The 27,173-nt window shown below is 47.4% G+C and overlaps 1 protein-coding gene across 5 annotated transcripts in view; it reads right to left on the bottom strand.

Annotated features, from left to right (window-relative positions):
• The window catches only part of LOC142256486 (serine/threonine-protein kinase BRSK2-like), a 442,250-nt gene that overhangs the window by 131,129 nt on the left and 283,948 nt on the right, over window positions 1-27,173 (bottom strand). For all 5 annotated transcript variants that reach the window (XM_075328194.1, XM_075328196.1, XM_075328198.1 and 2 more), the window contains 3 exons: window positions 19,699-19,839; window positions 16,628-16,744; window positions 16,188-16,221 (listed from right to left, as the gene is read on the bottom strand). In XM_075328194.1, coding sequence (XP_075184309.1) covers window positions 16,188-16,221; window positions 16,628-16,744; window positions 19,699-19,839 — 292 coding nt within the window. The remainder of the gene's footprint in view (window positions 1-16,187; window positions 16,222-16,627; window positions 16,745-19,698; window positions 19,840-27,173) is intronic.

Here is a 27,173-nt window from a genome sequence, read left to right as displayed (position 1 = left end):
GTCCACCACGACCCATATGACTGTGTGCCCGGATGACAATGGCAAGTCCGTAATAAAGTCCATTGCTATGTGTTGCCACGGAATCGAAGGTATCGGCAGAGGCAGAAGGCGGCCATGTGGGAGGTGTTTGGGCGTCTTGTTTCTGGCACAAGAGGAGCAGGCCGAGACAAAGGCGGCGACGTCCGTGCGAAGAGATGGCCACCAGTAATGGCGTACAATCGCACCCCATGTTCTCTTCTGGCCTGCATGGCCGGCTGTTTTTGAGGTATGACCCCAGTGTAAGACCGTTAGCCTGTCGGTCTCCGAGACATAGGTCTTCCCAGGTGGTATCTGGGCCAGAGTGACAGGAGCCACCGGAACAATCTTGCTAGGAGAGATGATAGGCTGGATAGTCTCTTCCTCCTGTTCCATGGGCATGAGAGACCTAGACAAGGCATCAGCGCGTACATTCTTGTCCGCTGGTCGGAAGTGGAGCTGGAAGTCAAACCTGGCAAAGAATAAGGACCACCTGGCTTGCCGTGGGTTCAGTCGCTGAGCGGACCGCAGGTATTCCAGGTTTTTGTGGTCCGTGTAGATAATCACGGGGTACACTGCTCCTTCCAGGAGGTAGCGCCACTCCTCCAGAGCCAGTTTGACCGCCAGTAGTTCTCGGTCACCGATGGTGTAATTACGTTCGGGTGCTGAGAAGCTCTTAGAGAAGAAACCGCAGGTCACCATCTTCCCGGAGGAGGATTTTTGCATGAGCACTGCTCCGGCTCCTGAGGAGGAGGCATCCACTTCCAAGGTGAACTGGCGGTTTAACTCCGGTCGGTGGAGTACAGGGGCGGAGGCGAATGCTCGCTTTAAAGAACAAAATGCGGCGTCTGCCGCAGGTGACCAGTCCTTAGGATTAGCCTCCTTTTTGGTCAAAGCGGAGAGAGGAGCGGTCAAGGCAGAGAAGTGCGGGATAAACTGGCGGTAGTAGTTGGCGAATCCCAGGAAGCGTTGGATTGCCTTCAGTCCAGAAGGCGGAGGCCAGTTGATGATGGCGGAGACCTTCTTGGGGTCCATCTGCAGTCCAGTATCAGAGATGATGTACCCCAGAAAGGGGAGGGAAGACTGCTCAAAGACACACTTCTCATACTTTGCGTACAGGCGATTCTCTCTCAGTCTTTGTAAGACCAGCTGTACGTTTTCTCTGTGGGTTTGGAGGTCCGGAGAGAAGACAAGGATGTCATCTAGATAAACAACCACACAGATGTAGAGAAGGTCCCGAAACACGTCGTTCACCAGTTCTTGGAAGACGGCAGGAGCGTTACACAGACCGAAGGGCATCACGCAGTACTCATAATGTCCATCGCGCGTATTAAACGCGGTTTTCCATTCGTCACCAGAGCGGATGCGTACCAGATTGTAAGCACCCCGAAGATCCAGCTTGGTGAACACACGAGCTCCTCTAAGCCGGTCAAATAATTCGGGAATGAGCGGCAGGGGGTATTTGTTTTTCACGGTAATTTGATTGAGACCCCGGTAGTCTATGCATGGGCGTAAGTCTCCCTCTTTCTTCTTGACAAAGAAGAAACCTGCTCCAGCAGGAGAGGAGGATCTCCGAATGAACCCTCTTGCTAGGCTCTCTGAGATGTAATCTGACATGGCCCTGGTTTCGGCTGGAGATAAAGGATATATCCGTCCTCTAGGTGGGGTTGTCCCTGGAAGCAGGTCAATGGCACAATCGTATGGACGATGTGGCGGCAGTACCTCGGATTCCTTTTTGTCAAAGACATCGGCAAAGGACCAATAGGCCGAAGGCAGCCCCGTTAGGGTCTCAGGAACCGGAGGTCGTCGGAGGGGTGGTATGGACTTTAGGCACCTCTCATGACACGAAGAGCCCCAACGGGTGACTTCGCCAGTACCCCAGCTAACCGATGGTTCATGTGTCCGCAACCATGGGAGTCCCAACAGGATCTGGTGGGACATGTGTGGGAGAACGTAGAGAGCGATGTTCTCGGTGTGAAGAGCACCGATGCGTAGTTCGACAGGCCTGGTGATCAAGGAGATGGTATCAGAGAGAGGCCTCCCATCCACCGAGGCAATCACTAGGGGTTTGTCGAGTGGCATGACAGGCACCCGGTACTTGTCCACCGTGGCCTGCTGGATGAAATTGCCTGCTGCCCCGGAATCGAGGTAGGCATCAGCCGTGAACCGCGTCTCTCCCGTGGTCACTTGCACTGTCCATGTAACTGGGTCAGAGAGGGTCCCAGCACCTAGGGTGGCCTCTCCTACCAACCCTAGGCTTTGGAGTTTCCCGGCCTCTCTGGACAGGAGCGTAGCAGGTGGGTGTCCTCACCACAGTAAAAGCAGAGGCCCTGGGCGAGCCGCTCTGCTCGACGTCGTTCAGACTGCCGCACTCGGTCGATCTGCATGGGCTCGTGGACGGGAATCCCAGCTGTTGATGACTGAGGAACGGAGGACTTCTGCGGAGGAGGAGAATGCCGTACCGGGCGTCTCTCCCGAGATAGCTCTTTGGAGCGCTCCTGAAAACGTATGTCCACACGAGTTGCTAGGGCGATCAGTGCATCTAGGGTGGAGGGCACGTCCCGACCCGCCAACTCATCCTTGATGCGACTCGAGAGTCCTTCCCAGAAGGCGGCTGTTAGGGCCTCATTATTCCACCCGAGTTCTGAAGCCAAAGTGCGGAAACGGATGGCGTATTGACCCACCGTCAGTGTCCCTTGACGTAGGCGGAGGAGTGATGAAGCAGAGGCAGAGGCGCGTCCTGGCTCGTCAAAGGTACTGCGGAAGGCCTGTAGGAACTGTTGAAGATCCTTGGTCATGGGGTCCTCCTTCTCCCACAAGGGGTTCATCCACGCCAGCGCCTCGCCCTCTAGGTGGGACATTATAAAGGCGACCTTGGCTTGGTCGGAGGCGAACAGATGTGGCAGCTGCGTGAAGTGAAGGGAACATTGGTTTATGAAGCCCCTGCAGGTCTTGGGATCTCCAGCATACCGAGGAGGTGACGCCAAACGGAGTCGGGAAGCATCTGAAGAGGCTGCCACTGGTACGGGAGCCATGGCTTGCCTGGCGGGGGACCTGGGTGCCGCAGGCGTCATTGATGCTTGTAATGTGTACAGGCGGGTGTCCACGGAGGTCATGAATTGCAGCATGCGGGTCTGGACTTCACGCTGGCGTTGGAGTTCCTCTTGCAGGGCCATTAGTGCAGCAGCGGGATCCATGGCCTGATCTTACTGTCACGGCCGGGCGGTCGGGCAGACCCAGGAGGTGGATCCACTGGACCGAACTCTAAGATGGAGGTAGGGAGTCCGGCAGCTGAAGCACTGAAGGGCAGCAGGATAGTCCGTGCAAGTGAAGACAGCGGAGGAGTCCCTGGGACCACGGAGTCACAGAAGGTAGTCTTGGTGACGTAGCTCAGGTTCGGAGGCCGAGATGATATCAGGCGGAGTCCGGAACCTCTGGAGCAAGATGACGGGTCACCGCAGGGATCCGAGATGGCAGGTGCTGTCGGATGGCAGACGGACAGCGTGCGGGGTTCGGGATACGGCAGACTGGATGGCGAGGCAGGTACGGCTCTACAAAGAGAGATAGGTGAGTACAGGCACATAAACACCAGGAGACCTGACTCCTAGCTCAGGGAACACGAAGATCAGGCCCCGCCCCCTTGGACAAGAACCCCCTTTATACCCTGAACCTGACTAACCTCATTTCCTGTTACTGGACGCTGGCCCTTTAAGAAAGGGTCAGTGACCGCGCGCGTGCCCTAATGCGCATGCGCGCGGCCCGGGTGCCAGAAGCCAGGGAAGGAGGCTGCGAGGAGGACGCAGGAGAGCCGGCCAGGGCCTGGGAAGATGTCGGACGCCGGGATCGGCGACCAGAGGACCTATGGAGGACGGGCACCGGAGGCTGGGACGAGGGGAGCGTGGCAGGTGAGCCGGGGAGCGGAGCTGAGGACCCGGGGAGGGGAGCCGAGGACCCGGGGAGCGTGACAAATGCTCAGATGTGTGACTTGAGTACCTGAGTATAATGGAAGTCAATGAAGGATTTGAGCTTTGTTCTGGAAGATTGCCCTGAAAAATGATTGAATTGCCCATTGACTTCAATTCTACACGGGTACTCAATTCACACATCTGAGCATTCAACTGCTCACTATGAGTACTGAGCACCTGAGCATGGTAGTGCCCGCTCATCACTAGTTACGAGTACTGAGCACCCGAGCATGGTAGTGCTCATTCATCACTAGTTACGAGTACAGAGCACCCGAGCATGGTAGTGCTCATTCATCACTAGTTACGAGTACAGAGCACCTGAGCATGGTAGTGCCCGCTTATCACTAGTTACGAGTACTGAGCACCCGAGCATGGTAGTGCCCGCTCATCACTAGTTACCAGTACTGAGCACCCGAGCATGGAAGTGCCCACTCATCACTAGTTACGAGTACAGAACACCCGAGCATGGTAGTGCCCGCTCATCACTAGTTACAAGCACTGAGCACCTGAGCATGGTAGTGCCCGCTCATCACTAGTTACGAGTACTGAGCACCCGAGCATGGTAGTGCCCGCTCATCACTAGTTACGAGTACTGAGCACCTGAGCATGGTAGTGCTCGCTCATCACTAGTTACGAGTACTGAGCACCTGAGTATGGTAGTGCCCGCTCATCACTAGTTACAAGCACTGAGTACCTGAGCATGGTAGTGCTCCCTCATCACTAGTTACAAGCACTGAGTACCTGAGCATGGTAGTGCCCGCTCATCACTAGTTACAAGCACTGAGTACCTGAGCATGGTAGTGCTCCCTCATCACTAGTTACAAGCACTGAGTACCTGAGCATGGTAGTGCCCGCTCATCACTATGCTTACTATGTTTGGATGAAGACTGGGACATTTGTATAGAGAGCAGAGTTACTCCTGTTTACGACATCTAGGTATATTGCAAGAAATCTGGTTTCCTTGGTACATGTCATCACGTGCCGGGCCGCCCTTACATTGCTGTCTCGTTTACATGCTCTCTTTATTATGGAGTGCGGTTTGGTCCCGCTCTGCCCTCCTCCTCCTCCTCTTTGTTCACCTCCTCTGTGGTCTCTGCTGGAGCACATGTCCTCGTTCTTTCCACTTGCTGGTGTCTCCTTCCTTCTGTTACTATTGGCATTAGCTCCTCACCTCTGCTCTCATATAACACCTTCTGTTTCTGGCCGATATCTTTCTTTTGCTCGATGGCTGCTTTCTTACGAGGGGGCCTATACATGTTAGGATTCCTGCCGGTTGTGGCAGAAAATTTATTAAACACTTGGCATGGGCTTTTATGACAACCACTAGAAGGTGGCCCGATTCTACGCATCGGGTATTCTAGAATTTACGTATTGTGTAGTTCATGTATGATTTTTGTTTTATATATATATATATATATATATATATATGTTGTTGTGTGTAGTTACCAAGTGTTTGTGTAGGGCGCTGTACATGTTCTGGGTGTTGTCTGGGTGTGACGGGGGGTGAGAGTGGTGTTGTATATGTGTTGCGTTTGTTGCGTTGTTTGTGGAGCGCTGTGTGTCTGTAGCGTTGTGTGTGTGTGTGTTGCGCGGTTTGTGTGTGTGTTGTGTGTTTTGGGGGGAGGTATGTTTTGTGCAATGTGTGTGTTGTGCGGTATGTGCGTATATTTGTGTGTGACGCGGTGTTTGTGTGTTGGGTGTTGTGTGTGTGCAGCGTTGTCTGTGTGTGTGGGTATCTGTGTAGGGCAGTTGTTTGTGGTTCCCAGTGTGTGTGTGTGGTGTGTTGTGCAGTGCGCGCGCGCGTGTGTGTGTGTGTGTGTTGGGGGGAGGTGTGCACTTCCCATCGTGCTCCATCCCCCATGCTGCGCACCCCCCATCGTGCTCCATCCCCCATGCTGCGCACTCCCCATCGTGCTCCATCCCCTATGCTGCGCATTCCCCATCGTGCTCCATCTCCCATGCTGCGCACTCCCAAACGTGCTCCATCCGCCATGCTGCGCACTCCCAAACGTGCTCCATCCGCCATGCTGCACACTCCCAAACGTGCTCCATCCACCATGCTGCGCACTCCCAAACGTGCTCCATCCGCCATGCTGCGAACTCCCAAACATGCTCCATCCGCCATACTCCGCACTCCCCATCGTGCTCCATCCCCCATGCAGCGCACTCCCCATCGTGCTCCATCCGCCATGCTGCGCACTCCCAAACGTGCTCCATCCGCCATGATGCGCACTCCCAAACGTGCTCCATCTGCCATGCTGCGCACTCCCAAACGTGCTCCATCCGCCATGCTGCGCACTCCCAAACGTGGTCCATCCGCCATGCTGCGCACTCCCAAACGTGCTCCATCCGCCATACTCCGCACTCCCAAACGTGCTCCATCCGCCATGCTGCGCACTCCCAAACATGCTCCATCCGCCATGCTGCGCACTCCCAAACGTGCTCCATCCGCCATGCTGCGCACTCCCAAACGTGGTCCATCCGCCATGCTGCGCACTCCCAAACGTGCTCCATCCGCCATGCTGCGCACTCCCAAACGTGCTCCATCCGCCATGCTGCGCACTCCCAAACGTGCTCCATCCGCCATGCTGCACACTCCCAAACGTGCTCCATCCGCCATGCTGTGCACTCCCAAACGTGGTCCATCCGCCATGCTGCGCACTCCCAAACGTGCTCCATCCGCCATGCTGCGCACTCCCAAACGTGCTCCATCCGCCATGCTGCGCACTCCCAAACGTGCTCCATCCGCCATGCTGCACACTCCCAAACGTGCTCCATCCGCCATGCTGCGCACTCCCAAACGTGCTCCATCCCCCATGCTGCGCACCCCCCATCGTGCTCCATCCCCCATGCTGCACCAGCATCAGCCTCTCTACCCGCAGCATCAGCCTCTCTGCCCGCAGCATCAGCCTCTCTCCTCCCAGCATCAGCCTCTCTACCCGCAGCATCAGCCTCTCTCCTCCCAGCATCAGCCTCTCTGTCCCCAACATCAGCCTCTCTGTCCCCAGCATCAGCCTCTCTCATCCCAGCATCAGCCTCTCTCCTCCCAGCATCAGCCTTTCTGTCCCCAGCATCAGCCTCTCTCCTCCCAGCATCAGCCTTTTCTGTCCCTAGCATCAGCCTCTCTCCTCCCAGCATCAGCCTCTCTCCTCCCAGCATCAGCCTCTCTCCTCCCAGCCTACCCCAGCCTCAGCCTCCCCCAGAATCAGCCTCTCTCCTCCCAGCATCAGCCTCTCTCCTCCCAGCATCAGCCTCTCTCCTCCCAGCATCAGCCTTTTCTGTCCCCAGCATCAGCCTCTCTCCTCCCAGCCTACCCCAGCCTCAGCCTCCCCCAGCATCAGCCTCTCTCCTCCCAGCATCAGCCTCTCTCTTCCCAGCATCAGCCTCTCTCCTCCCAGCCTACCCCAGCCTCAGCCTCCCCCAGCATCAGCCTCTCTCCTCCCAGCATCAGCCTCTCTCCTCCCAGCATCAGCCTCTCTCCTCCCAGCCTACCCCAGCCTCAGCCTCCCCCAGCATCAGCCTCTCTCCTCCCAGCAGCAGCCTTTTCGGTCCCCAGCATCAGCCTCTCTCCTCCCAGCCTACCCCAGCCTCAGCCTCCCCCAGCATCAGCCTCTCTCTCTTCTCTCAGCCTCCCCATCCCAGCCTTCCCCAGGATCAGCCTCTCTCCTCCCAGCCTCCTCCAGCACGCCGTGCTCCTCTGCCGACACTCACAGATCCGATCGCATACACTCACACACACCAGATCGCATACACTCACACACACCCGATCGCATACACTCACACACACCCGATCGCATACACTCACACACACCCGATCGCATACACTCACACACACCCGATCGCATACACTCACACACACCCGATCGCATACACACACACACACCCGATCGCATACACTCACACACACCCGATCGCATACACACACACACACCCGATCGCATACACACACACACACCCGATCACATACACTCACACACACCCGATCGCATACACTCACACACACCCGATCGCATACACTCACGCACACACACACACATTGACGATATTGCACATACGCGCTCACACTCACAACATCCGGAGATACCACATGCTTCTGGCCATGTGATCCTCCGGCAGGTCCTGGAAGCTCACTGCACGGTATCGCCGCCGAGAAGCAAGCGATATCCCAGGATGTTGTGAGTGTGTGGATGCGATGTGATGTGTGTGTGAGGTGTGTGTGAGAGTGAGTGTGATCTGATGTGTGTGTGTGTATGTGTGTGTGTGTGCTGTTGTGTGTGTGCGTGTGTGTATGTTCCGCCGCTGCAGGACCTTGATGCGCTGGTAACTATGCTACCATGGTTACCAGCGTATCCCGTCCCCCGCTCGCACGGGAGCCCACACCAGCATACGCCGGCCAGCCCCAGCAATGCGAGGGTATGTGTCGGCTGGTTTGGCGGCGTACGCTGATGTGGGCTACCAGGGGTACAGTACTCACCTGGGAGTCATGGCTCCGTGACCGTGTCGGTTCGGGGAATGCGTGGGGGGGGCGGGGCAAGAGCTAGCGTGCATTGCGTGAGGGGGGCGGGGCGTGGCCGAGTTGCCTGCAGGGTGCCGGGGCGAGAGGCCAATCTGTGGGGGGGGCGGAGCCTGGGCGAGCGGCCGGCCAATCCGTGTGGGGGCGCAGCCTGGGCGAGCGGCCAATCCGTGCGGGGGGGCGGGGCCATGGCGAGCCCAGCAGCCAATCAGCTTTGTGTCACCGTAAGGACACAATTTTGGAGCAAGACAGACAGACAGACAGACAGACAGATAGACAGACAGACAGACAGACAGACAGACAGAATAAGGCAATTATATATATATAGATTACATTTCTTTCTTGGAAATTTCCTCTCTCACATTTTTCCTTCAGCCAATAGACATTACATGGCCTGCTGTCTTCTGACGTCTCACTGTTGGTTATTAAAAATGCAAATGCACCTCCTCCCTCATATACAGTATGTGTCATATATTAATGCCTTATGAACTCCAAAGTGAATCTGTCACCAAATATGCCATTATATATTAAACAGATCTCTTACGCCTGATGTGGCTGGTGTACTTACTCTAAAAATCCACGCGAGAATGGCTGCATATTCCTTTTTTAAACGTTTCCTCCCTAATATTAAAATTACTTTGAAGAAAAAAGATTTATATATATATATATATATATCTTATTAGTGAAATCTGCTTCTTTCTCCTCCTGGACTGATCTTTCATTCTGAAAATTCTCAATTCACGGGTAAAACCCGTCCCATTACTGAGATATGAGATGACAGTTGGTGCTCATAAAGTTCTATGGAGAACTGTAACTGTCATTACAGTAGAATGTCTGGACCCGCCTCTAGCTCCTCCCTTCTCCATTGATGTTTTAAAGCACCAACTGTCATTTCCTATCTCAGTAATGAATAAATTTGTCTTCACACTGAATATATTATCTACATATTTGTATCTATAATTTGAAAATAAAAGTGTCACGCTAGGTACGGGGGAGTATCAAGCGAACAGCGACAGGGAAAGGAAACCCTGTGTCTAGGGAAAGGGAGGATGGTGACCTCTGAGCAAACCTACTGCTGGTCCCTGGGGTCCCTCACAACCCTAGATAGGATCCGCACCTATGCTCTGAGCCAGATACCTGACCCTAGGTATCTCATCTATGTGTCTAGCCGGATACCTGACCCTAGGTATCCCACGTATGCGCCAAGCCAGATACCTGACCCTAGGTATCCCACCTATGCGCCAAGCCAGATACCTGACCCTAGGTATTCCACCTATGCGCCTAGCCGGATACCTGACTCTAGATATCCCACCTATGTGCCTAGCCAGATACCTGACCCTAGGTATCCCACCTATGCGCCTAGCCGGATACCTGACCCTAGGTATCCCACGTATGCGCCAAGCCAGATACCTAACCCTAGGTATCCCACCTATGCGCCAAGCCGGATACCTGACCCTAGGTATCCCACCTATGCGCCAAGCCAGATACCTGACCCTAGGTATCCCACCTATGCGCCAAGCCAGATACCTGACCCTAGGTATACCACCTATGCGCCTAGCTGGATACCTGACTCTAGATATCCCACCTATGCGCCTAGCCGGATACCTGACTTTAGATATCCCACATATGTGCCTAGCCAGATACCTGACCCTAGGTATCCCACCTATGCGCCTAGCCGGATACCTGACCCTTGGTATCCCACCTATGCACCTAGCCAGATACCTGACCCTAGGTATCCCACCTATGCGCCTAGCCGGATACCTGACCCTAGGTATCCCACCTATGCGCCTAGCCAGATACCTGACCCTAGGTATCCCACCTATGCGCCTAGCCGGATACCTGACCCTAGGTATCTCACCTATGCGCCTAGCCGGATACCTGACCCTAGGTATCCCACCTATGCGCCTAGCCGCATACCTGACCCTAGGTATCCCACCTACGCACCTAGCCGGATACCTGACCCTAGGTATTCCTAATGCTGGGCCCTAAATAGGGAATGGATGGGATAAGCTCTTCGTCAACCCACTAAACACTATAGAAGACACAAGGAGGACACACAGGAGGGAAAACATGAACTACTTATCTACAAATGACTCAGGAAGAAGTTCAGCAAAGTTTTCAGCAACGATACTACAGATGAGTACAAGCCACCTGCGTGAATGAACTGAAAATATCACCAGCAAGAGTCCAAAGAAAGGAAGGGGTATTTAAGCATCAAGATGTTGGTTCCAAAAGGGGAAGATATTAACCCAGCAGGAAAGCTACCTATGGTATACAATGAATACTGACAGCAGGAGCAATGTAAAGTCAGGGAGCATTCTGCGCAGCCAGACGTTGTGACCTTCTATGGCCAGCAACCACCTGACTGTCACCCGTGACAACAAGATCAGTCCCAGAGGTGAAAAAAAGCAGATTTCTCTAATGAACTCTATTACAAAGTAGTTTATTTTTAGGGGTACTATTGACTAATCAAATAAAAATTAATTTATTTTTTCTTTATTAAATTTTAATTATACTGTATGTCAAGGGGTTTAAACAAAATAGCATAAAAACGGCCCCAGCTAAAGCTGGATGTATAATTGAGGTTCATGAGTTTTGTGATTCCAATAGTGGGATTCAGTAATGGATGGCAATGACGTCTTAGGCTATGTTCACACTAGAAAAATGATTTTTCTTAAGAAATTTCTTAAGAAATTTCTTAAGAGTGAAGGATTAATGCACCTGCGTTAAAAAATGCACCAAAAACGCACCTGCGTTTTTGCCGCGTTTTCGGTGCGTTTTTGGTGCGTTTTCGGTGCGTTTTTGATGCGTTTTTACCGCTGGTTGCTCCCTGCGTTAGTGTGCCAATTATCTATGGCAAATAACGCAGTTAGCTGCAGAAAAGAAGTGACATGCTCATTCTTTTTCTTAAGAAAATCTACTGAAAGAATTTTCTTAAGAAAAAAACGCAGTGTGCGCACAGCTAATTTTTTTTGCCATAGGTTTTGCTGGGGAATGTCTGCAGAAAGGTTACAAGAATTTCTCAAGAAATGTCTGCAGCAAAAACGGACCAAAAACGCAGGTCAAAAACGCAGTGTGTGAACATAGCCTTAAGTGTCATTTTCTATAAACCATAGGTACTATACATGACGCTATATAAAAGTATAGTGGTCTGTAGTAAATGGTCAAGGTTGTTTATTGAGCCATAATATCTGTAAAAATTAATCAGTGCAAAGCTGTGGCCTCCCCTGGCACAGAGACGGTGTCACATCAGCTGCGGAGGGGAATGGATTCGGAGTGACGCTAGCCTGGCATCCTCAGTCTGTCACAACAAGTCTCCATAGAACTAATGCACGGCACTGATTACCTACGCCACTACACCGCCAGCCCTCAGCAGTGTCAGACCAGTGTGTCACCGCATGTCATATCAATGCTGCGCTCATACCATATGTGCCACGTTGCATGACACCCTATAATCTATGAAGTCTCCTTTAGTCTGCGGATCTTTTTCCTCTGGCAGCACAAATCATTCAGCCATTCAAATGGAGCCTGTTCTTTATAATCCCTGCCCTGTCTGTTATTTACAAGTTTTACATCATTTAACATCCCTTAGATCCCCTGATTAGGATGCTCTCACCTAATCAAATCAGATATTCTGCTTTGCACTGAGGAGATGCAACACCCCGAAACACGTGTTTAAAAATGGATTTTCTGGTTTGGCTTCTTATCCTAAGTCATTGTCATGGCCATGATAGGATCTGGGCCAGTCTCTCTTAGCCACCTGAGACTCCTCACATTAAACGAATTCCCTTTCCTTTGGTGCTAGAAGGGATAATGTCAGTTTTGCTTTCCAGCAGCTTCTGAGTCCTGGCCTCAGTTGCTTCCGGTTAATGATCACTCCCTTCCCCTATATGTGGTCTCAGTAGAGGGCACCGGTTATTCAGATTCATTCTGAAGCTAGGCCTCTAGGTGGAAGGAGCTGCGGGAGCCCTTGTGAATTGAACCAGTGTAGGCTGCAGTCCTGGTGTATGACTGCAGCCGTGAAGCTGGGATTTATCCTTTGTTGTTGCCCCTGTCTGTCGTACCTCCCTTCTTGTCATATTAGTACAGCGGTGGGACTAGCGATCCTCACCTGCCAGCTCACTAGCCAGAGCTATTACAGAGTTTCTCAGGGCTTCAGGTATACTGCTCAGCAACAGTTGCAGAATCTGTATAGTAAACAGCTCAGTGCTCGGGTGGCATAATTGGACCAGGAGGTACAGGACACCTAGTTCTCTATTGATAATCTCCTACTGATAAAACACTGATTGTATGGATATAGGAAAACACAGCCTAATAAGTGATATATTGGTGGAATCAAGGCTTCAGACCCTTCATCATGCTGCTGTTAGATTCCATCCCAAAAACCTGCTGATGGAGTCCCTTTAAAGGGTTGAGTAAGGAAGCTATTACTTTTTCAGCAACCCAAAACTTTTTAAAATATATTATTTTCCAGGAAAAGCTGCTGTCAGGTATACTGTATTATTTAATGGGAAATATAGTATTACATTCACTTAATGGCCAGCTATAGATGTAAAAGATGGTGCTAGAGAATCCACTAGGTTTGTGCCAAAATTTTCCACGGTTATACATCAAGCCAATAATAAATTTCACCTGTTTGCAAACTTGCCGGCAGCCTCAACGTCGAAAAAGCAATCTAAAAAGCGGGTATTTTGGGGGAGGTCCCTAATGACCCTGGGGTCGGGCTTAAATGTCTAAGGTTGGACTAAGTTCATCAATTAGAAGAGGCGAGGTGTCACACCTCTGCATAACCCCTGTTACGCCCCAGCTCTGCTCATTGGCCAAAACTGGCGTGAAAATGGGATCCAGTGCTGGTTCTCTGCTGCTACCCCGGCCTAAACAGCGCTGCAGTCAATCACTGAGCTGAGCTGCTTGTGCTGTCCATACAGGTAGAGCCAGCTGCTAAGCTCTGTGATTAGCTGCAGCGCGGTTAATGTAACCTGACGCTGCCAACACTAACAGAGACCGGAGCAGCAGCACAGATCAAGCAATGGACCTGGAGCAGATAAGTAACAAACAATTTTTTTTAAAAAAAATGTTTATAACTACCAAAGCTTATACCGAAAAGTTTTCTCAAAAGGGACAACCCCTTTTAGAAGTGTTCATCTCTTTTGTGACATTGGCGCATCTTTCAACTGCTGCGCGTCATTGGCAGAAATGCATCTCAGTCAATTCTGATAAAATTTTCGGGTGTGCTAAGCCACGGAACAACCCCCCCAAACTTGGTCAACTTTTAAAAAAGTTTAAAGGGTTGTCCACTACTGGGAAAAACCCTTCTCATTCACCATTTTTGGCCCATAAAAAAGCTCATACTCACCTCCAGTGCCGACGCGGATCCAGGCACGTCAGCGCTTGCATTCCTGGTGCTCACTTGAGGTTGTGATATCTTGCGAGCCCTGCACCCAATCACCACCGGCTTCTCTCTCCCTGCCTTCGGTCATATGAGTAATCAACAGGAAGTGAGTGCCCGCTGCAGCTCTCATTTCCTGTTGATTTCTCATACATTAAAAGGTGGTGAGAGAGAAGCCAGCGTCGATTTGGTGTGGGGCTCGCAGGACATCACAACTTCAAGTGAGCCCTGGGAACATGAGTGCCGACAGCATTGGAACCGCACCAACACAGGAGGTGAGTATACGTTTTTTTATTTTAATGAGGTCAAACATGGGGAATGAGAAGCGGTTGTCCTAGTAGTGGACAACTCTTTAAACTTTTTTATAAGTTGGCAAAGTTCACAGGGGGGTGAGACTCGTCCTAGTAGTGGATAACCCTTTAAACTTTCTTAAAACTTGACAAAGATCGGTGGGAGTTGAGGCTCATCCTAGTAGTGGACGACCCTTTAAACTTTCTTAAAAGTTGACAAAGTTAGGTAGGGTTGAGGCTTGTGTTAGTAGTGGACAACCCTTTAGACGTTTTTAAAAGTTGGCAATGTTTGGGGAGTTGAGGCGACTAATCTTAGTAGTGGACAACCCTTTAAACTTTTTTAATAGATCACAAAGTTCAGGGGGGTTAAGGCTCATCCTAGTAGTGGACAACCTTTTAAACCTTTTTAAAAGTTGGCAAAGTTCAGGGGGTTGAGGCTCATCCTAGTAGTGGACAACGCTTTACACTTTTTTTTACAAGTTGGCAAAGTTCGGTGGGGTTGAGGCTAGTCCTAGTAGTGGACTACCCTCTAAACGTTTTTAAAAGTTAGCAAAATTCGGGGGGGTTGAGGCTTATCCTAGTAGTGGACAACCCTTAAGACTTTTTGAAAAGTTGGCAACGTTCGGGGGGTTGAGGCTCGTCTTAATAGAGGACAACACTTTAAATTTCTTAAAAGTAGGCAAAGTTCAATGGGGTTGAGGCTCATCCTAGTAGTGGACAACGCTTTACACTTTTTTTTACAAGTTGGCAAAGTTCGGTGGGGTTGAGGCTAGTCCTAGTAGTGGACTACCCTCTAAACGTTTTTAAAAGTTAGCAAAATTCAGGGGGGTTGAGGCTTATCCTAGTAGTGGACAACCCTTAAGACTTTTTGAAAAGTTGGCAAAGTTCAGGGTGTTGAGGCTCGTCCTAATAGAGGACAACACTTTAAAATTCTTAAAAGTAGGCAAAGTTCAATGGGGGTTGAGGCTCATCCTACGGTGGCTCAGTGGTTAGCATTGCAGCCTTGCAGCACTGGGATTCTGGGTTCAAATCCCACCAAGGACACCATCTGCAAGGAGTTTGTATGTTCTCCCCGTGTCTGCATGGGTTTCCTCCGGGTTCTCCGGCTTCCTCCCACACTCCAAAGACATACAGATAGGGACTCTAGATTGTGAGCCCCAATGGGGACAGTGTTGCCAATGTATGTAAAGCGCTGTAGAATTAATAGCGCTATATAAATGAATAAAATTATTATTATTATCCTAGTTGTGGACAACCCTTTACACTTTTTTTTACAAGCTGGCAAAGTTCGGTGGGGTTGAGGCTTGTCCTAGTAGTGGACTACCCTCTAAACGTTTTTAAAAGTTAGCAAAATTCGGGGGCGTTGAGGCTTATCCTATTAGTGGACAACCCTTAAGACTTTTTGAAAAGTTGGCAAAGTTCGGCCGTAGTAGTGGAAAACCCTTTAAACTTTTTTAAAAGATCAGAAAGTTTGGGGGGGTTGAGGCTTGTCCTAGTAGTGGACAACCCCCTTTAAACTTTCTTAAAAGTTGGCAGTTTGGTGGGGTTGAGGCTTGTCCTTTAAACTTTTGTAAAAGTTGACAAAATTCGGTGGGGGTTGAGGCTCGTCCAAGTAGTGGACAACCCTATAAACTTTTTTAAAAGTTGGCAAAGTTCGGTGGGGTTGAGGCTTGTCTGAGTAGTGGACAAATAATCCTTGGAGCTGGACTGTTGCAGAATTTTTGGGGGAAACTTTTGAAACATTTCAAGTAGTATTATGCCAGAATTCGGAGAATCCGAAATCACAGCCATGATGTTTATCTAATCGTGTGATGAGCAGACGTTTCTTGAAGACAAAAGGTCTATATATCAAAAATAAAAGGTAACCAACCAATTAAAAAAAATAAATCACTACTGCCATATACTACATCACATGGTCGTTAGACGCAATATTCCCAAGATATTGCAGAACCTCAACTAAAGAAATCAGAGGAAGCGGAAATAACAAAAGATAGATGGAAGTCAATAAAACTTACCTTGATCACCTCTGGACATGCATAGTGAGGAGACCTGGACACAAGGGAAGGAGGCATGAAACAATGCAAGAGAAGGAAAGACAGAGAGAAAGAATAGGGATGTTAGCAGCAGGATAAAGTGAAGAATTGGTTAAATAGATTCATGTCGCTAATGTAAGTCTAGTAAATGTGGATACTACACAATAATGGAAATGATGTGTATGGTACTGGCTTCTGGGATGTAGCAGAGCTGAATTTACTTTTTGGCTATTCCTATAATTCAATAGCTTGTCCCGCAGCCCCTTATAGAGAAAACACAATGTGATCATAGAAGAACATCAGCTCTGCTACATCTGTATATGGTAGTCAGGGCCTGAACCAGATGTAGGACATGTACTGCTACACAAAGTGGTGGAATTATTAGAATATTTTTTCAAGGTTTTGTAAAAATCCGTACTCACCCACAGCTGGTCTCAAGTAAACTGTCCCCGACCTGCAGTGACGCCATCCCAAAATCTGCTATCCGTATGTTGTTTTTTTCATCTAACAATAAATTTTCAGGCTTCAGGTCTCTGTGGCTGGCCAGGTGGAGAGTAAAAGGCAAAATGATTGTGGATTGGAGACAATGGGGAGACAATGTATAGACAAACATTATACTACGTTTTTCTGCCTCACTATTTCTTGTCTAGATAGATTAAAGGGAATCTGTCAGCAGGTTTTTGCTATGCTGCAAGGGTTGAAACATAGAATTCAGGGATGTGTGTCTTGTCAAGGTCCAATCTGTTGTTTATTTGATATGTTTGTTTAGCCAGCAGGGCTTCTCATTGCTCGGACTACAATATCAAGTGCACGGCAGTCCAACACCCCATTATCTGTAGAGAGCCTGGTATGGGAAGGACAGCTCTCTCAGCTCTGCTACATGCTAAATCTAAAAATTCTGATTGTGTTTGAACAGATCCAGCCAGTAATCTAAGTGATACATCACTGGATTCAGGATCTCCTTGCCTACATCATGCTGCTCTCAGATGCGGCAGCAAAAACCTGCTGACAGATTCCCTCTAAGGGATATTCACGAACGTCAAATATCTGCAAATGAAAAATTAATTCCACACAAGTCTGGTTCTGCATCAGGTGCCTAGACGTACAAAAAAAATTTCCTGCATCCAACACAAGGGGAATTTTAGAACTTACTTATGCTGCTCCCCTTAGATGAATATTCTCAGACATTTATTGTATGTGTACAAGTCCCTCCTCCCCATATTCGGGACTACTACTTACAATATCTAAAGAAATGTTTTGGCTCTTGCAGCCACTGTGAATGAAGAAGTAGCCACACATGCGTAGCTCTTTCTATTCACTTCAATGGAGTTTTGAAAAGCTATTTTTGGAACCAGATTTCGCAATGGACCTGGAGCGGATAAGTAAGACACAATCATTTACTTTTTTTTTTTTAGAACTATCAAAGCTTATACCAAAAAGTTTTCGGAAAAGGGAAAACCCCTTTTAGGGCATCCATCTCTTTTGTGACATTGGCGCATCTTTCAACTGCTGCGCTATTGGAAGAAATGCATCTTAAGGCTGCTTTACACGGTACGACCGATTGTGCAATTTCACAATCGATCGTACCCGCCCCCGTCCTTTTTGCGTCACGGGCAAATCGCTGCCCGTGTCGCACAAAGTCAGTAACCCCCGTCACAAATACTTCTCGTGCGACCTCGCTGTGGGCGGCGAACGTCCACTTCCTGGAGTGGGAGGGACATTCAGCTTCACAGCGACGTCACACGGCCGCCGGACAATGGAAGCGGAGGGGCGGAGATGAGCGGGACGTAAACATCCCGCCCACCTCCTTCCTTCACATAGCCGGCGGCCGCCGCGTGACGCAGGTGAGCTGCTGTTCATCGTTCCCGGGGTGTCACACGGAGTGGCGTGTGCTACCACGGAAACGATGAACAACTAAATTAAACGATATTATGGAACCTAGCGACCATTACTCGACTCACGATTTGTGAGTGATACTGCGTCGCTAGGAGGTGTCACACAGGCCGGCATGTGCGTCACAAAAACCGTGACCCCGACGATCTATCGCATGATAGATTGTCTGGTGTAAAGCAGCCTTTAGTCAATTCTGATAAAATTGTTGGGTGTGCTAGACAAAGATCAACTCCCCCCTCCCCGAAAACCCCTTCTCATTCACCATGTTTAGCCCCATAAAAAAGCTTATACTCACCTCCAGGGCATGCTCAGATCCAAACATGTCGGTGCTTGCGTTCCCGGGACTCACTTGAGGTTGTGACATCCTGCAAGTCCCGCACCCAGCTGACAACAGCTTCTCTCTCCCCGCCTTCAGATGTATAGATAATCAACAGGAAGTAAGTGGCAGCTGCAGCTCTGACTTTTTGTTGATTACTCATGCATCCAAAGGCAGGAAGAGAGAAGCCGGTGTTGATTGGATGCGGCACTTGCAAGACGTCACAACTTCATGTGAGCCCCCAGAACATGAGTTCCAACATCACTAGAACTGTGCTGGCACTGGAGGTGAGTATACACTTTTTTATTTTACTACTGGGGTCAAACATGAGAAGGGGTTGTCCAAGTAGTGGACACTCCTTTAAATTTTTTAAAAGTTGGCAAAGTTTGGGTGAATAAAGAAAAGCGGGGCAAGAGCCCACCAATAACATTGTCTCTGGCACCCAATATTTAGCTATGTGCAAATTTGACATTACCCTCTTTCTCAAACGTACCTGTGCTTCATGATAATAAACTGGGTAGTTTGGTGGATGAGATTCTATTTTGTCTGTACAAAGAGAATTAAATGTATTGGGCCAACTACTGCTTAAGTTTTGGGAAAAGCAGTTTACTCCTTCAGAGGGGCCCACCGGGGAATTTACCTGTCCTCCGGTGGTCCAGTCCGAACTTGGATTTGAATTTTGAAGCTAAAAATGAATCTTTTTAAAACATTTTAAATCACTTTAAATGTAATAATTGGTCTAAAAGAGAGCACAAACAACTTTGATTTTTATTTTGCCAACAGCTTCCCTCCTTTTTCTGAGCCGCAGGCAGGTGATAGAGGTTTCCTCTCTAACTTTTGACACATCAATATTGAATATCAATTAAAGCTAATTTAAAAAGTAACTGGATTTAAAATTCAAATCAGTCTAATTTCTTTAATTATAAAACTTCAGAATAATTTTTGGACCGGTAGTCATGGCAATATTGCGAACATTTTAGATGACCCCCAGGCAATGTAGCTGAATCAAAAATACATAAGATCAGGCTCTGCATATCAAAAATATTTACGCCCCCCCCCCCCATCATTTAACAGTTAGTTAATTTGGATTTTGCTTTTCTCTATCGCTCACATCAGGTTGACAAGATCCTTTTTTTTCTGTATCCATCAGCTCTTTATTTCAGGATTCCGAGGCTGAATGTTGTAACCTTTCCATTGTAGACTATCTTTAGCAAACATTTATCACATCACTGCCTACAGGAAAAAAAAAAGCGAAAAAAAACCAACACAAAAGCTCTGACTCACCATATAGAGTAGCTGTGACAGAAATCAAGAGCGGATATGATTTGTCGGAAGAATTTTCGAGCCTCCTTTGGAGTTAGTCGTCCCTTTTTAACCAGATAGTCAAAAAGTTCTCCACCAGAAACGTGTTCAAGCACCAAATATCTGGAAAAAAATCAAATAAAATATTGAAAGTTGAAAATTAAATTTTCAGTACTTGTCAACACAGATTTAGGAAGACTTTTTTTGTTTAAAAGCATTACTTAAAGTAATTTACATTTAAAGGATTCTTTATGGTTGCAGCTTCCTGATATTAATTTACATTGAAGGGATTCTTTACGGTCCCAGATGTACAGCTGATATGGTCAACCAGGGACATGATTAGCAACTACATCTATATTAACATAATGATTCGTGAAGAACAAGTAATGCTTTATGCAGGAATAGATGTATCTGCATCAATATTCCTGCATCATTGAAAAACATAGTTTCACAAGCTATATATGGGAACCGGAGGAGTTCTTTAAAGAAAAATCATTGAGATTCCAAGTTCTGACTAGCAACAGATGACAAAGTATTAGACGACGAAGTTGCATCCACTAAATTACTTCTCAAAATACCCATTGTAGGATATATTTCTTTCATTGAGAGGCTAACCTGGAAATCCAAGAGGTGCTACATGGAATTTCTCTTACATTCAGATGAAACAAAGGTTACCTTGACTCAGGTAACACAGCACTAGGATAAGATAAACCCAAAAAATGCCTTCCTTCAATTTGGCTTCGGACAGTCCCTAAAACTTGATACACAGATACTTAAAAGTCTCTCTCCTTCTTCCGGTACAGCTTTCACAATCTGCTTCATCAGTCCAACAATGTGTAGCGGTGGCAGGAGAACTTCAGTGGGATCAACTAAAACTTTCCACAACTATCTTCTTGAGTCCAGGTTGCAAAGATGTTCTTGTTGGCCTAGTGTCATGCATTAACATGTGGCAGGCGTGTTCAGACCAACAGATGTCTGTACACACAACAAAAACACACCTCAACAACACCACAAACAAGAGGGACACCGGGAATACAATTACAATGGTGGGCCCTGGCGCGAGTGAGAGGGGTAGATGGGACACCTCCTGTCTTACCTGGTGCTGTACCCTGCACTCCTAGCCTAGCTGATCCTTGTAGTAAAGTTTCATGAAAATAAAGTCTACAGGTCCCTCACCTGTTGCCGAGCAGGAATACCTGAAGCCCTGAAAAATCCCTACTGTAGTCCTGCCTAGGGAAAGGGAGGGAAGGTAGGGTACACTTGACCCACTGCTGCACTAATACAACATGAGGGTAGGTGAGACAAACAAGGGGAAAAACAACCGAAATGGAGAAGATATGTCTCAGGATGAATCCACAGCAGCTCCTTCCACCAAGGCAGCCAGAATACAAATGAATTTGTATAAATCAGCAAAGACTGCTGGGAAACCTAGCTACTTAAACACAAAGAGGAGTGGCTACAGAGCAGCTACAGCTGACAAGCACTGCCGGAGAGCTGCTAGAGCACACCTGAAAATAACTGTTTCTGCACCAAGAGAAACGAAACTCCATTTCAACGTAGAGTCCAAGATGGGGTTGAGGGGCTCCAGTCCTAAAGCTGTCACTAGTCTCTAAGAACAGGGAGACAACCATGACACCAACTTTTTTGGCTCCAGTGATGAGTCCTATCCCGGCTGTCCCATTCACACAAAAAGCATGGTTTCTTTGTGTATCCTGCTTACTGCCCAAGGAGCAAAGAGAGCTGTCAGATCACCACATATTGACCATCCTTGATCCTCATAGTTAAGTTTCTTTACAATACAGTCTAAATTCTCATAGCTTTCCTTCCAGTGCACAGAATGTAGTACAAGCAGTGAACCATACTCCCTGCCATTGTGCAGTAGCAGCTTTCAGACATTTTTTTAGATGAATCAATAGTCTCCACTCACTCACATTGTACTTAATGTTACACTTTTCCATCAGCCCAGGAACATCAATGCAATACACTAGAGCACCGTCTGGAGAAAAGTATGGAAGGAATTCCATCAGGAATACGATGGAATTGTTTTTTGGAAGCCTATGGAGTCAGTGTTTGTGTAAAAACTGTACGTCATGGAATTTTTTAGACATTTTTAATGAGTTTAGAGATCAAAAATATATAAACATCACCTCTTACTTTTTAAATAATTTTACCCTTGCAGACCTATGTAATCTTTGCTACATTTGTGTGTATATCGGCCATCAATCACTCATTGGCACTTTGGATTACCACTCAATAGTTGCTAATTTTTTACCTAATAAGTGGAAAGTTTATTGTTCAGGTTCCCAAAGGGTTCTGTGAAAGTTTATTTTTTTTTTATTTCTCTTTTTATTTGGAAGTAGATTTGCTTTAGGTCAACTGATATTGGCCCTGATGTGGCATTGTCATATTACACATAGCACAATATTACTAGAGTGCTATGCCATGTTGTATGCTGTCCCATGAGACACTTCCTTAAAGCACCATTTCAGCGTTTGTTCGTTTTACGTCCCCTGCCCTTTGTCTTATACTCACCCTCCCACATCTTCATCGTCTATCACCTTTGCTCCCTTCGGTGTTTGGCAATTTGTGTTTTACGGAGCGCGCCAGAGATCACATCTCAATACAAGTCTATGAGAGCCTCGTTCTGGCTTCACTGTGGCTCTCATAGACTTGCAGTCAGAAGTTATTGGCACAAGATGGCACCATGGGATTGGACTGACGCCGAAGAAGCATAAAAACACGAATGGTTGAGTATAAAACTGAGTGTTGAGGGCTTAGACTTAAAGCGCCACTCCAAATAAAAAAAACCCACTAGAATAGTGCTTTATCTACAGTATATAGATATTGCCAAGAGAATGATATAAGTATGCTTATATTATAAGTACAATATTTAACACAAATATGCTTATAATATAGGTACAATATATAACACTTTTTAATACAACCATAAAGGATCTATAATTTGGAACGTTTTGCCCGAGCATTTGATGAATATTTCTATCATAACAATCCTTTTCCCCTTTGTGGGAGAATCAATGGATTGTCAATATTATCTAGCAATCATTTGTGTAAGAACTGAGCATTAGTCTACAGTGCCGCGTGTAAATGTCACCACCGGCAGCATTTTTCTATCCCTTTCATGCTGCTGACACAATGTAAGGCACGACACCACTGATAACAACAAACCATGTCTCCATTCACATTGACCAGTGCAAATGGACCGTTCTGGACCACAGGAACCAGACTACATTGACCCAGTGTGGTCTAGTTTGGTATGCGCCACAAAAGCATTTTTTTCGGGCTTTTTCACACAAAATGGTTTTTTTTACTATGGCTGAAACATCTGTAATTCTATGGGAAATAAAGTAGTGATGCAGTATCCCCATGTAGTGTTATGCGTTGTACAGATCCGCGGATTACAGCTATGGCGTCGGACTCTGTTCACACTGCAGAATGCGACAGGCAACCTGGTCTCTTGTAAGTGTTCAGCTCTGCCGGGCGTCGGCTGAGTTGTTTCACTGCTCCCAGCCATGCAGGAGTTAATCCTTTTTGGATCAGTGTGCAACTCGTCTGTGAGTCATGTTGCTGATTACCATCCACAGCTGGTCTCTTCCTATTTCAGGCTGGGGAGTGTAGTAGGAAATTGCCAAAGATAGCTCCAGCGATTCTGGTCTTTGTGGTTATCCAGTTCAAGTTGATCTACAGTTGCTATTCTGCGTGGTGTGAACATTCCCCTGTTATGTGTTTTCTACTCCTTGCTACAGTTAGGTCCAGAAATATTTGGACAGTGACACAATTTTCGCGAGTTGGGCTCTGCATGCCACCGCATTGGATTTGAAATGAAACCTCTACAACAGAATTCAAGTGCAGATTGTAACGTTTCATTTGAAGGTTTGAACAAAAATATCTGATAGAAATTTCAGGAATTGTACACATTTCTTTACAAACACTCCACATTTTAGGAGGTCAAAAGTAATTGGACAAATAAACCAAACCCAAAAAAAAAAATTTATTTTCAATATTTTGTTGCGAATCCTTTGGAGGCAATCACTGCCTTAAGTCTGGAACCCATGGACATCACCAAACGCTGGGTTTCCTCCTTCTTAATGCTTTGCCAGGCCTTTACAGCCGCAGCCTTCAGGTCTTGCTTGTTTGTGGGTCTTTCCGTCTTAAGTCTGGATTTGAGCAAGTGAAATGCATGCTCAATTGGGTTAAGATCTGGCGATTGACTTGGCCATTGCAGAATGTTCCACTTTTTTGCACTCATGAACTCCTGGGTAGCTTTGGCTGTATGCTTGGGGTCATTGTCCATCTGTACTATGAAGCGCCGTCCAATCAACTTTGCGGCATTTGGCTGAATCTGGGCTGAAAGTATATCCCGGTACACTTCAGAATTTATCCGGCTACTCTTGTCTGCTGTTATGTCATCAATAAACACAAGTGACCCAGTGCCATTGAAAGCCATGCATGCCCATGCCATCACGTTGCCTCCACCATGTTTTACAGAGGATGTGGTGTGCCTTGGATCATGTGCCGTTCCCTTTCTTCTCCAAACCTTTTCCTTCCCATCATTCTGGTGCAGGTTGATCTTTGTCTCATCTGTCCATAGAATACTTTTCCAGAACTGAGCTGGCTTCATGAGGTGTTTTTCAGCAAATTTAACTCTGGCCTGTCTATTTTTGGAATTGATGAATGGTTTGCATCTAGATGTGAACCCTTTGTATTTACTTTCATGGAGTCTTCTCTTTACTGGTGACTTAGAGACAGATACACCTACTTCACTGAGAGTGTTCTGGACTTCAGTTGATGTTGTGAACGGGTTCTTCTTCACCAAAGAGAGTATGCGGCGATCATCCACCACTGTTGTCATCCGTGGACGCCCAGGCCTTTTTGAGTTCCCAAGCTCACCAGTCAATTCCTTTTTTCTCAGAATGTACCCGACTGTTGATTTTGCTACTCCAAGCATGTCTGCTATCTCTCTGATGGATTTTTTCTTTTTTTGCAGCCTCAGGATGTTCTGCTTCACCTCAATTGAGAGTTCCTTAGACCGCATGTTGTCTGGTCACAGCAACAGCTTCCAAATGCAAAACCACACACCTGTAATCAACCCCAGACCTTTTAACTACTTCATTGATTACAGGTTAACGAGGGAGACGCCTTCAGAGTTAATTGCAGCCCTTAGAGTCCCTTGTCCAATTACTTTTGGTCCCTTGAAAAAGAGGAGGCTATGCATTACAGAGCTATGATTCCTAAACCCTTTCTCCGATTTGGATGTGAAAACTCTCATATTACAGCTGGGAGTGTGCACTTTCAGCCCATATTATATGTATAATTGTATTTCTGAACATGTTTTTGTAAACAGCTAAAATAACAAAACTTGTGTCACTGTCCAAATATTTCTGGCCCTAACTGTATATTGCCTTATACATATATTGTCTTTCTTTGTGTTTGAGTGCAGTATGTACGCATTTTCATTCTTCCTTGTCATTTCTGTGGGGTTTTGTTACTGGGTTTCCAGCGTGCTCCCAGGTGAGTTCAGGACTCAATCAGAAGTCAGGGTCACGCTCAGGGCTTGGACCTGGCTACCATCAAGCCTACCTCCGAGATAAGGGACATTGCAGGGTCTGAAGTCTGAGGGCCAGCCTAGGAGCCCCTGTTCCATCAGTACATAAAGCGTGACATGTAAATACAGATTTATTATAGGATGCCCCATTATTTACTGCAGGCACCAAAAACTATGATAGTGAAGACTTGCCTTCGCAAAGACCTGGTTTTCGAAGAAAATTGGCCTAAAAAAAATTCACTTACATCTATTCTACCATCCCCAAAATTCCGCCAAATTTGGAAGGGTTAAGACTTGAAGACCTTGTAAATGAACCTAATATTCCTGGGAAGTTTGATCATCTTCTGGTATAAAATCAGCTTAGCTATTTCACTATTTAAAGACTCTAATAAGATAAAACATATTTATGCGCATTAGTGACCTTGAACGATTAAGACGCTTAAAGGGCTTAACGGGAGTCTGCTTCTTTATGTGGTAGAATATGGTAATGATCTCTTAGAATGAATTTGGACATGTATCATTTATGATCCACACATTAGTCATTGTGAAAGGATGTTCAAACAATTATATTGACCTCATTAAATTGAAGAACCCTTTTGACCCCGACACCTTTTCAGAGTGTCGATATAGAGGACGGTGGTGATAATGGCTCCCGCTTCTAATACGAGGGGGGTGAAATAAATCATACTGTCCCGGCTTTATCATAAAGACATTTTAATTAACAGAGAAGTAAGGTGGGTGGTAAAGCCGAGAATCACACTACCTAAATAGCACAATTTGGCCTAAGAATTATAAGGCTAAAGATAAAGATGTTCCCTGGTCATTCAAAATAGGAAAATCACTCCTGATGGAACCAAGTTCATCATACTGGGTAATGAGAAAATTATTTACAAAATCCACATATTAAAGGGACTCTGTCAGCAGGTTTTTGCTGTGTAATCTGAACAAATTTCCACTTCTTAAGGCCCCGTTACATGCAACGACTTTGCTAACGAGATGTCGTTGGGGTCACGGAATTCGTGACGCACATCCGGCCTCGTTAGCGACGTCGTTGCGTGTGACACATAACAGTGACTGCTAACGATCAAAAATACTCACCTTATCGTTGATTGTTGACACGTCATTCATTTCCATAAAATCGTTGCTGGTTCAGGACGCAGGTTGTTCGTCGTTCTTGAGGCAGCACACATCACTACGTGTGACACCCCGGGAATGACGAACAGCAACATTTCTGCATCCTCCGGCAACGAAGTGGGTGTGACTTTCATGCAGCTGCTCTCCACCCCTCCGCTTCGATTGGATCCCTGCCGTGTGACGTCACTGTGACGCCGCACGAACCACCCCATTAGCAAAGAGGCAGTTCCCGCCCATAGCGACGTCGCATGGAAGATAAGTAGTGTGACGGGGACTAGCGATATTGTGCGCCACGGGCAATGATTTGCCCGTGATGCACAAACAACGGGGGCGGGTGCTTTCATGAGCGACATCACTAGCGATGTCGCAGCATGTAAAGCCCCTTTTACACTCTTAAATTGCTTGTACTAAAGCCTCTAATGTTCTACTAATGGGTAAATCTAATGGTCTCTGCTGATTATCCTGGATCTCTCTGCTGGATTCAATATTGTGGATCACCAGTTCTTTCTGCCTATGCTCCGCTGTATCAGACTTAAGGACACCATTCTCTCTTGGATCTGTTACTACCTTTCTGACCACTCCATCACTGTATCTTTTGCCGGTTCCTCTTCCTCTCCTCTTGCCCTTACTGTCCGGGTTCCTCAGGGTTCAGCTCTAGGCCCCCTCGTCTTCTCTCTATACACTGCCCCTATTGGACAAACCATCAGTAGATTCGGTTTTCAGCACCATCTCTATGCTGATGACACCCAATTATACACCT

The sequence above is a fragment of the Anomaloglossus baeobatrachus genome, chromosome 11 (assembly GCF_048569485.1).
Source record: "Anomaloglossus baeobatrachus isolate aAnoBae1 chromosome 11, aAnoBae1.hap1, whole genome shotgun sequence".
Classification (NCBI taxonomy): Eukaryota; Metazoa; Chordata; class Amphibia; order Anura; family Aromobatidae; genus Anomaloglossus; species Anomaloglossus baeobatrachus.
Note: the sequence above shows the minus strand (reverse complement) of the source record. Positions and strands in the feature narration are given on the sequence as shown.